This window comes from Mycteria americana, chromosome 3 (genome assembly GCF_035582795.1).
Source record: "Mycteria americana isolate JAX WOST 10 ecotype Jacksonville Zoo and Gardens chromosome 3, USCA_MyAme_1.0, whole genome shotgun sequence".
NCBI classification, from domain to species: Eukaryota; Metazoa; Chordata; class Aves; order Ciconiiformes; family Ciconiidae; genus Mycteria; species Mycteria americana.
Genome location: NC_134367.1, coordinates 121062999 through 121075336, shown reverse-complemented (window position 1 = coordinate 121075336; position 12338 = coordinate 121062999). Strand labels below are relative to the sequence as shown.

At 37.0% G+C, this 12338-nt stretch overlaps 1 protein-coding gene across 7 annotated transcripts in view; it reads left to right on the top strand.

Moving 5' to 3' along the window:
* Window positions 1-12338, top strand: part of WDPCP (WD repeat containing planar cell polarity effector) — a 160223-nt gene that overhangs the window by 112619 nt on the left and 35266 nt on the right. For all 7 annotated transcript variants that reach the window (XM_075496813.1, XM_075496811.1, XM_075496812.1 and 4 more), the window contains one exon: window positions 4927-5029. In XM_075496813.1, coding sequence (XP_075352928.1) covers window positions 4927-5029 — 103 coding nt within the window. The remainder of the gene's footprint in view (window positions 1-4926; window positions 5030-12338) is intronic.

Genomic DNA, 12338 nt, shown 5'->3' with positions numbered 1-12338 from the left:
TGAGCTCTGCAGGAGGCTCTTGTTTTATAAGATCTTGCACCACAATGTCACAGTGAGGTCAGATGGACAAAGCCAATCGTGCTTTCCTAGTCTCTCAGCATGTTGCTGCTCCACAGCTGATTTCATTGTTTTCAAAGAAACAATAGGAAAGGGGCTTGTTGAAAAAAAGGCCCTTTGAACAATTCGTTTGCTTGACTCTTTTGCATAATGAAGACATTCTGTTGTTTAAATTAAGCTTTGACACTAGATGTTAATATCATTTATCCCATTAAGTCACTTGCCCTGCTAGTTTGATCTTGATATTTAAATTGTATGTTAAATTACACAATTAAATCCTGCTTATATGGGTTATGAAAATTCCCTTCTAATTATATAAAAAGTTGTGTGAACCTTTTGATGTTTTTTTCACAGCTCTAATCATCTGGCTTGTTCCATCTAATTAGAAAGATGTGAATACTGCGATAAACTTTTCTAAGTATGCATCAAAAGAATGTGATGGAAATGTCAGACTTTTAGGAAATTCACTACATGTTTTATGTTTACTCTCCTTGATTTTTCCTCTTTTTAGCTCAGCTTTTTCCTTTTCTCTTCTTATTTAATGTAACTTCTTCAAGACAAATTTTATACCTAATCAAGCTAAGCACTGCAGCCACATATAAGGTTCAGATTGTAACCTGTCTGCACCAGGTTACAGCTTTTTGTTGGGGGCTCTCCCACCATACCGATAATACATTCTCTGTGAGTAATTTCAGCCATTCTGGCAGAACAAATGACCCAGCATTTGGCCTGCCATCTCAAGGGCCCTCTCTCACATGCCTGAGAGCATTTCCTACATGATCTTTTTCTCTTTCCTTCCCTCTGCTGACAGCAGGACTGAGGGACCACTTCTGTCCCAGGGTGGGGAACACCAGTGTTGGGTCAAAAGATGGGTGCAAAGCTGCTAACAAGAGGGAGGAACTGTCAGTACCTGGCTCCACAAGTGGTAACATGTCCTCCTCTCAACAAAAAGGTTCTCCAGCTTTCTTCAAGAGGAGTTTCAACGTTCACAGAGAGATTAGCTCCATGCTTTCCTATTCTTCTTTGGTTTCCCTTTCCTCTCTCAACACCTGCTCTCCATTTCCCATCTCACCAATGCTCTTAAACGTAAATATATATTTCCACATAGGTCCTCCTGACTTACATTGCTGTGAGATCAAAACCAGTTCTGTATTGTCCTCGTTCTGCTTGTATTATCTTTGAGATTCCTCACAGTTTCCCCTAAATTATGCAACAAGCAGCACACACACCTGCCTCTCTGAATCCTCTGTTAACTCTCTGCCTCCTCTGGGGAAATGTCCTTTTGCTAATTCATCTTCTAAGGAAGGTACTAATCAACAAACTTTACAATAAACTAACAATGGCACTGCTGCAAAACTACTAAGGACTAACAGGACTCAAGAAGTTTAAAGGTGCATAGCTCATAAAAAGTATTTATTTGTGCCACGGTAATTTCTAGGGAATTGGACTTCATTGCACTAAATACTGTGTGAAAATTAGATAACCTGTTCCCTGAAAGCTTACAGTCCTTCTAGGTACCAGTATAACAATACTATTGCTAAGCAAGATTTGTGCATCCTTCACTTCTGCTTAACACTGAATAATTTGTATATATTGTTTATATAGGTCAAAATGCAATTAATAACATACAACTTGACTTTACCTATATTTAAATAATTTATAATTATGTGCAGTACAAATGACTAACATATAGGTCAATTATTTGTACTGTTGTTTTACAGACCAACCAAATCCATTTATAAAACCTCAGGTGGCTCAGGAATAAGGAGTTTATAAACCCCATTTATAAAACCTCAGGAATAAGGAGTCACGCCATCTTATTCCCAGTTAATTTAATGGGATAGAAGAAATATTAGACTAAAGAAAGAAGAAAATATTAGACTAAATATAAGAATAGATAATAGAAGAAAATAGAAGAAAATAGAAGAAAATAGATAATAGAAGAAAATATTAGACTAAAGAAGAAGAAGAGATATTAGACTAACGAAAGATATCTGATGACCTAAGCAAAATGAGAAAGAAAAAAATCTGTCTATTACAGGGGAACAAAGAAGGAACAAAAAAGGAAAGGATAGAGAGGAGCAGGTATAACACAGGCTGAGGAGGATCCAAATGTTGAATACCCATCTTCTGAGACTTCTAAGGAAATGTCCTAAGTCTTGGAGAATTTATCCTGAGTTTCTCTTTCACCAAACAGGGCTCTGCAGCATTTCTGTTATTTGTTTTGAGATTGCAAAGAAGTTTGAGAGAATGCTGCCTGAGGGCTAATTTCTTTCACAGAAATGAAAAAAAAAAGGCTTAAAAGTTAGTCCTATAGCTATAGCGTCACTAGTATGATGCCATAACAAGACACACATACACTGCTGTGTCTCTCCATAAGCTTTACCCTCACGTCATATCTAAGTCCATCAATTATTATCATCTCCTACAAAGTTCAATAAAAAAATAAAACTGAAAAGGACATAATATCATGAACAACAGCTACATGTATTGGACAGTGACTGATCCAATCTGTGACAGAAAAGATCAAGCAATAGAAGGGTTGTTAGCCTGAAATCCTTTTGTAGTATGCTCCAGCTCTCAGCTGCTGAAAATTCAAAAGGCCATCCCACGTCCCAAAGGTAGCAAAAAATGCAAGGAAAAGACACTTTAATAAAACTGTCAGATCTTGGGTGATACACTGATGAGGAAAGTACATGTTTCGAAGAAACGTTGGAATTTTGCCCAGAAATGTCCTATAGACAAATGCACATCAGTGTTTCAAATGACTTATGCTCACCGAGGGCCAGCTCTGTGAGTCACAAAGATGAGGGTAAAAAGGAAGTAGTCCAAAAACTAATCAACCTGTTATATGATAAAATACAGCCCTTTCAGCAAAATCCTGATAAGCAGCTGGAAATTGTTTTTATTGTCACCATTGTTTTTGAGAGGGACATGATCTTTGGACTGACAAATTCTTAGTTAATTGTGTGAAAAAATCTGTAATGAATATTCAGCTAATTTAATTTTTTTTTCTGTCATTCTTTAAGGCACACTGTAATCCAGTGTTTCTTCTTTCTCTTTTATTTATTTTCTAGATTTTTTTTCTAGCTAAATTCTTAGAAAAATCCAATTTTGCTGGCTTATTTGAATAAGGAACACCTAAGTTTGATCTGAAATTGTCTAATTAGGAGTTTTTATATCTGTAATCTTTTCTTTCTAAAGCTTGTTTAGAGATAGAGACAAGAGCTACTTTTTTAAAAAAAATTCTTTATGACAGCAACTTGAGGAACCACGAAGAAAGCCACTTAACAGCCTACTGCTATATCTTTATTTCTTACAAGGCCCCTGTTAGTTAGTGATGGATATGTAGCATCTTTACGTTTCTTTACTCAAAACAGAAAACATGGGCAAAACCAAGATCTGAAAGTAACAGATGTTTTGATACACACAGCATGCACAACCTCTTAATTGAAAGAACTTTGTCATTTTCTGCAGTTGTTTCCATCCCCTCCCCAAGTTTATTATTTAAAATTGCATTGAAGTATACAATACTTCCCTTAGTTTAAACTACAAAAAGACAGTCATTAAGCATCGTCAGAATGTATTTTAAATTGGTGAACACAATCTGCCTATACATTCAAATCTTTGTAAGTTCAGACTTGTTCAAGAGCCCTTAGGTTTTCTATTGTTATCTAAATAAGCTGACAATATCTACTGTTTAATCTTCATAGAAATCATACCTTGCTACTCAGACCCTTTTCTCCTGACAACCATGTTAGACCTACAAAGAGAGGAAGTAGAGAGTTCGCAACAAGTTCGTAACTCATTACTTTGCTCCAAGACACTTGCACATTTTTTAAGTCACACCTGTGTTTGCAATTAGAAAATGTTGCCGTCTCCTGCAGACTGTTGGGATCCTGCAAGTCAGTACCAGGTTTTCCTGCATAATCAGTGTCAGTTTCCCTAGCATTCTCAGTTTGCTTCTTATTTTTGTTTTAATTTTTTTATTATTACTATTAAATGAGGGGATAGTAAAAGCAGCATCTTTTTCTCCTAACACTATTACTCTCCCTTTTTTCATCTAGCTTCTCTTTCTGGAGTAAGGTCACTTTTTTCCTGTAAGAGTTTCTGTTGTATTGATGAATGTGGCAGTAAACTCACACTGAGAAGGACAGTTTCACCTGAAATCTTCTGCATTACTGAGAATATAATTGCTTTTATGGTATGCAGAGGTCAATATTTCCAGCAAGTATTCCAGCAGTATTGGCCCCTTGTGGTTCAAGAGTAACTCAGGAATCATGTCACCTGTGTGGGTGTTAAAACCATTGAGCAACCATTGTTTCTCTTATTACTCCATTGTTTGCTCCAATATCAGCACAAAGAGGACCACCATCACCTTACTCAAAGAACAGTGTGTGTAACATGACAACCTCCAAGCAAAAATTAGTCCCAAAAGAGCTTTACCCCAAAACTCATGTACTAGGTGGAAACCTTAACACACTTCAAATAGGGGCTGTTAGCCAGAAGAGTTCCAGTACTTCAGATCTGGTTTACACAGAGCCACCTCCTATCAACCCTCTCTTAATTCATGTTGCACCAACAGAAGTTACCTTAAAAGCAGACAGATTGGTTTCTTTCATATACTGAGTCAATAGCTTCACTTTTATCAGTGCGTGATTGGTCAGTGTTTTATTCATTGCTGTATTCAACAGCACAAGTAAGATAAATTTGCATTGGGAGAGAATTAAAATGTAATGGTAGGTTCATCAGTTCCATCTGTGTTTGTTATCTAAATAATAAAAGAACCTCTTTCTTTAAAAATCCCTTTTGTTACTCCTATGAGATTCATTTTAGATTAATCTTTTTTTCTCTCTTTTATTTTCAAAGGACATCCATTACGTTGCACTAGATAAGGGTGAATTGGCACTAGCTGAAGTGGCAAAGAAAAAGGCTAATGACATTGATGCAGAATCAATAACTACTAGAATTGGTAAGAATTAATGGTGTTTAAAAAGGCCTTTTTGTTTTAATCAATACTTGTCCTGTACAACACCGTGTTATATTTGTAGGGGAGTTATTGTTTCGATTGCATTGTTTTCTTTGAAAGTGAGACAGTATTTTTATTCATAACTAAAGAGGGAGGCTTATAAAAATAACATAGCTTTGCCTTTCAGGATGCATGTGAGGATTGTGTCAATGCAATAGATACGAAGCAAAAAAGATTTATACTATGGCTGTATAGAAAAGTTCAGGCTGTACAAACTGAACTGAGTGCAAGAGGACTGAATCTGAAAATCTTTGTTCATACCAGTGTTAAAGGCCAGGTATGGCAATCTTATTCACCTCTAAATATTTGCTCATGCACACTGTGCCAATAACTGGAGTCACATAATGAATGCTTTGGCAGCATTCAGATGAAACATTTACTGATGTGAACACAGGCTCATATCCTGGCTTTAAAGTAACAGCTTTGCATGCAGTGGAATTCCTGCAGTTCCATAAGGAATATCGATGCAAAAATTGCAGGGTTAGACTAATAGCTCAAACACAGACAACTTTTCAGGCAGGGGAACTCATAACTCATTCACTTTCTGTTTGTGTTTCCTCTGAATTGTCATGAAGAGGTGTATGCAACTATGTAGACCATTCTGATTTTGGGCCTATAGCATGAACCAAGCAGAAGGGGTCTAAGCTGACCTCCAGCAGACAGAAAGTAGACAAAGGGAAAAAAAAGAACACAAAATGTTTGTATAAAATATGCACAGTGCTGGTTTGCTTATTCTACTGCATCTTTGAACATTAGAGGAAATTACTGAGCTTTTGTCCTTGTCCCATGCCAAGTAGTAGGATATGATTAAGACTCAGAAGGAGTCACAAAACCTTTGAGATCTTGGGTAACATAGGATTCTTTTAGAACTGTACATCTCGGTGTTTACCAGGAGCCTGCAAGCAAATGCCATTCAAATATATAGAAATGCAGAGAGGCGGTATGTGCATTTATGTGGCTATTTCTATATATTGTATAAATCCATGACTTTCAAGGCTATGCAATACAGTATCACCTCCTTCCCTCTGCAGCAGAGTAGAAATCAAGCAGTGCCTGTCCTGAACTCTTTTCTTCAGAGTCTTTCATTTTCAAGTTTAAGTCACTTCAGGCATTTTTTGCACCACAGCTGGGCCTTTGGGCAAGCTCTTTCACCACTAGAATTGCCAAAACCGAGATCTGTTTTGGTCATCTGTTACTGGGCACTCTTTAAAGTGTACAGTTACATCTCCCTTGCTTTCTCTTCTCTTACTTCTTAGGTAGTTGTCCTCTGCACCTAATATAACTAAAATACCTAAGACTTATCTCTGATCACTATCTATTTTCTTACACTTAATGCAGAAAATTTAAGCCTTAATCTGTGTCTTCGTTCAATTCCTTGCAAGCTAACGCTATTACTAGATTTCTGAAGCTAGGCTATTTTTAAGTTTACTGAGAGCCTTATATAGTATTATAAACACACGCAAAGAAAGGGATAGGGAAGAAACCTGAGGTGATCACAAATGTCTTACTTGCATATCAGATGTAATACACGTTACTACAGTTCAGTTACAAATGTGTAGACACACAGTCTTCCCCTCCGTCAGAGCAGTCCTACAGTTACATCTGTAAAGCCCAATAAGCATAAATTATTAAAGTCATTTTATATGATAAAGTCTTTAAAGTGTTCTCATTTGCTGAATAATTAACATTATCAGAATGGTTTAAAATACTTTTCAATGCCCCTGGGACAAACTGTCACTGAGATTCAGTCTATAAACAGTAATGAATTTGCATCCAGTTCATTCTATATGAAAATAAACAAGAATCTCCCATGAGTTCATTTCACTGCAGATTGGATCTCATCTTAAACACGTGAAATCTCAGCCACATGTTTTGTTTTATTATACTTTATTCCAATGTCCTTTCTTGATGATGTTTTTATTTCATAAACTGTTGTAGCAAAAAAGGTGTCATGAGGCATGAACTCTGTGGACCCAGTGAAAACAAAAGATAACAAGTGCTTTATATGTAAATTACTATATTTATCTAACATTTTAACGGGGAGAAAAACTCATGCCAGAGCCAGAAGCTTTAGAATGCAGTTTCAAAGAAGTCTCTGTCCCCTAACCATCTCCTAAGCCCAGTCTTCTTCATCTAGTCCCTGCTCTCTGGGGCTTTCAGCCACTCAGTTCACCAATGGTCACACTTCCCAGATCAAACCCCAAACTTCTTCAGCACACATTTCAGACTTCTACAAGAAGGCAGCAACCTAAGCAAACAGAGGCAACAAGGTGCAATCAGTGCTATTGATCCCAAGTTATACTGAACACCTCCCTAGATAATATCTGGCCTCTCTTCAGCATATGTCATATCTATATTACAGTATAATATTTGGTCCTAAATAGTACAAATGTGAACCATTCTCGTATATCAACATCTGATGATATTTCCTGAGCTAGCCCACCCCCAAAACTCAGCTCAACACTACTTGAAAATAACATGAGTCAGTGCTCCTGGCTGATTCCCAAGCCCTTGAGAGTGCTCCATCTTGCCCCAGATATATTTAATTTGTCAAAATATTTCTGTGTACAGGGCTCACTTCAAACATAATATATTTCAAACTCAGACTTTTGGAAAAGTTTCAAGCTCCTACAAATAATGTAGAACGACAATATAATTTCAGCTTAAATTTATAGATGTTACCCAGAGCTCTATAATCATTGGTAGATTCCTCACATATATTAGATCAAGATTTGTGTCAAGATAAAACTAGAAATAGATTGATTATTTTAAAATTTTCTGAATTTTAGCTCTTCTCAGTTCCTCACATGATCATGGCTTGCTATACACTGTTTTGAAGAAGCCACCATCAAAGCCAAGAATGTCTGGGTGTGTGTGGTAAAAACACCTGTAGACCTTCAGAGCATAGTAGTTTCATGACAATATTGCTAAGCAAGATGAAGTGTCAAGTGAGCTTGCTGCTATTCCCTGCTATGGTTTTGGCAGAATCAGATATTTTGCTCAACTGATTAAAATCTTCTAAAGAAAATTATTCTCATAAGATTTTATGTTTGACAGCCTGTGAAAATGCATCTTGAGGCATGAGAAGATTGAAGTAATGGTACCATACATCTCAGAGACCGCATTAGCTGTCTCCTGCTTCCCCACTCCCATTTGATCAGCAGACCAGGGGCCATAGATATTGTGGTTTCCTCTGCCAAAGATTTCCTGTTGAATTATTTCTGTAGTAGATCTATGGGTTCCTTAACGAGGTCAGGGAGTTCTCATTTAGCCTTGCCTAAAATACATTCTGTGCACCTCATTTCACTTGATTAAAACAGAGAGGACTTTCTTCAATATTAACAATATTTGTAGGCTTACTAATAAATTCTGTTTATGGGTGTAGCCTCACATATACGCTCCTGGAACACAAATAACCAGGTACAATATTGTCCGTGGTAGAAGAGTGCGTCTGTTCAGTGTTGTAAACTGTAGGTTGCTAATGTAAAACTTGAGTTGCAAAGAACTGACATGGCATAGCCTGTTAAAAAATGCCATAACTAATAATGATCACGGAGGTGAAGAACGCAGCCTTTCAGACATCATTGCTCAATGAATATCCAATGAAGAGCATATGTAGTCAGTGTCAGAAAGTTTCCCAAGGCCAACTTCCAACAAATTACATTAGGGCCTAGCAAGATTATTTTAACCTTCAAATCAGTATCTTTCACCCAAAAGGGATTCATGTTGTGACAAGACAGATAACTGCTGCATAGTTGAAAGGCAAATTGGGAAACCTCGTATTTCTACTTAGAATTAAATTCAGAATATTAGTTACACTAATGTTTAGGCAACATTTCTAACAGAGGTATCTTAATAAAAACACTGATACTGAGATAATTGCATTGTTCTGAAATGCTAGATAGGACCGACTAACATTTTGGTGGTTCAGTAATGTCATGAAAGCGCTTGAGGTTTTTCCACTTAAAATAGAATTTTAAAACATCTCTGGAAATATTCCATAATGTTTGCAAGTGAGATAGGAAATCTTATCAGTTCTCGCAGAGTCTGAGGTCTAATTTCCCACACTGTTCATAAAATGACATTCAAACTGTAGGGGCCTAAATGTTTCACCTTACTGGCAAGGAACATCACCAGTTTGAACCTTAAGTGGAGAATTTATTAATTTCTTCTTAGTTCTGTGATAGTATTTTATATTGAATGGCTTACATGTTCTTTGTGATAATTAATAATGACACATGCTATAGTGTTTTGTCTTCCATACAGTGTGTCTGAGACACCAGTCTGGTCTTGCATACAGTCTGCTACCTCCAAATCACTTGTAATTTACTCAGATCTTCCCCTATTCCTAACAGTCCTGGCAAGCCTGCTTGCATTTCAAGACCATGTTTAGAATTGTCCCCCTGTTTTTGTAACCTTCTCTGGCCCTGCATTAGCCTAGTTGATAACATTTGTTCCTCTTCTGATCCATAATGACTCCTTTCATCTATCAAGCAATAGATAGATGAAACCTATTCCTTACCTTCTTCCTTACCCTCACGTACCCTCTCTGACACTGATGGCAAAGCCTTCTTCATTTCCTACTCTTCCTTGGCACACACATCTTTCTCTTGTTATCAAGTTTCAAGTTAACTGAGAATGTTAGCCTTTTATTTCATGGCATGATTTTTATTTCACTGCATAACATGTTTATGGAATGGGTAAAAGGTATTATCCAATACACATACAAACTGTGATCTGCGAAGACTCAGGGGACACCTGTTTATGCTACAGTGTTTTGGAGCTCTGCTCCCTTCAGTGTAAGTGTTAGATCTCCTATTTATTTATTTAGATTTTCAGTTTAAGTCAATCAAAACCTCTGCAATCAAATCCTTTGCTTTTATTTTTCTAATAATGTGACTTTGTTCCCCAGAGAGCCAGAAAAACATTTTTAATGAAAAATGTTTTTTAAGTATGATTGGCAGTTAACCTATGGCAAGAAATTAGTTTCCACAAGCACTTTTTAAATTTTCTGCCACACAAGATGAGTGTCTTTGAAGATCCATTCTAATTTTAAATGATTTAGCTGTGCTCGTGTGTACACTCTCCTGCATGTATAAAACCACACACAGCATTTGATGCAGAGCCCACTAAACACAATGAAAAGATTTCTACCATCTTCAGTGGGGTTTGGATGAGGGATTTTAGCAAATAACAAGCTCACGTGTAGGCCTGGCATTACCAGAACTCCTGCCCTCTACAAAAAAATGACAAAGAGCCTGGTTTGGAAGGATGCTCTACTTGATGTGGACTGCTTGAGTCCTCTGGTTTCAAGAGGAGCAGGTGGCACCCAGCACTCATGGCATGGGAGCCTATTGCAGTGGTAGTTCTGAATTCACGGCCCGGCATACCTGCCTCATTGGGAGTGTAACAGTATGTTTCCATATAACTAAGTGGATCTGCTGAATCTTCTTCTTTATTCTGATGTTTAGCTTTTTGTTGATTACATTTTTAATTTTCCAACTAGTAGTGAGGATTTTACTCTATCGAGAAGTTACAGGCACTAATTGCTCCCCTCCTTGTGTTCCTTTTGAGAAGTGGAGTCATTTGTTTTACTTAAGGTCTATAGTAATGCCAAACTATTTTTGGCTCCACCTCATCTCACCTCTCCGCTTGCTTGTGTCATGATGTCAGTTTTGATCTATACCTTCCCACTGCCAGACAGCTTTGCCTAAAGACATAATCCTTAGCCCCTAATAATTATAAGTACATCAAAGGCTAGCTGGTTTGCTTAGCTGCAGAGGGCTACACAAAGATCTGTGTATCTTCCCTTGAAAGAGATTTATAGTTTTGTGTCAAGCCTTAGAATAAGCATGGCCTTCCATTTTTTTCCCTTCTTTATCATGACGTAATCTTGCCCACTACAGAACCTGATTTAAAAAGCATCACTATATGCCTGAAGTGAAGACACTATTCTCCTTAAGATTTTAATTTTAATGTTCCCCATATTTTGTAATAACTGTCAGCAGTAAAATTATGCCCTATTTAGTATGAAAAAATCTTAACCAGAAGTCATAGATTAGCTATTTTTTGCCTTCATCTTAAATGATGTGTTGAGTAGAAAAAAATAAAAATCAGTAACTGGAAGAGCCACCTTTAGGGAGTTAATTTTTTTGTATCTATAGCCACGTACTGTGGCTGGTTTATAAACGGAAAAATTACACTTATTTCCAAATGCTGGAAATTGAAAGGAGTTGTCTGTGTCTGATCTGTATTTATTCTACTAACAATTAGGTTATTGCAAGGTATTTGAGGTCTCTCATCTCAGATCTTTTCAGTATATTTCCATCTTATCCCTATAACCTCCAGCAAAGTTGATGCACACAGACAATAGAGAATGGATGACACTAATTACCAAGTAAACAACTTATTTTCCATGGCAACATATCAAGAAGTAAGTTACAAAAGTGAAAACAATTCACAGAGAGATTCCTTGGGTGAGGATGTTACATGATAAAGAGTAGTTCAGCATAAAAGATCTCAAAGGGATGCTCATGGCATGGCATTGAAGTAAAGAGAAGCAAGTCAGTACTCAAGTATCCATTGACATAATAGCTAGGAATTTAAGTAGGAATTTGACTTCTCAGCACTGACTCCATAGACTGAAGTCAATTTAAATAAAAAGCACACATAGTTGAAATAACTGTTGAAGCAAACTATCAAAGAAATTGATGCAGGGAAAGTGTCTTTGCATGGAGACTAAATGAATACCTTTCTGGGAAATAGGTTTTAACCAAATACAATTTATGCATTAGTCAAACACAAGTTTTTCTGGCTCGGTGTAGGATACCTGGACGAAATTTAATGGCCTCTAATTCACTGTAGGTCAAACTAGATGATTTACACTATATCATTATAGTATAATATTCACATGTGCTGGATTCCAGTCTTGCCTACAGCTCTGTGAAAAAGCCCCTGGTAAATCTCCCATTAGCTTCAAAAGGCCCACATGTAGGCTAAAAGACTGCAGTTAAAAGCCACATAATGTATATTCACACATCTCATAGTATGCACGTGTGTGTGTACATAAGTGGGTGTTATATTTACACATACACAGCCAAAATCTGGCCAGTCATAAAAATAGCTCCAAATCTGAACACAAGAGCTGGATTAATTATTACGTATTTATATTTTCCTTCATGACATCAGCAGCCACAGAATCCGCTGCTGCTTTTTTTTCTGAAGGAACAAGAAATAATCACAGCAGGAGGTG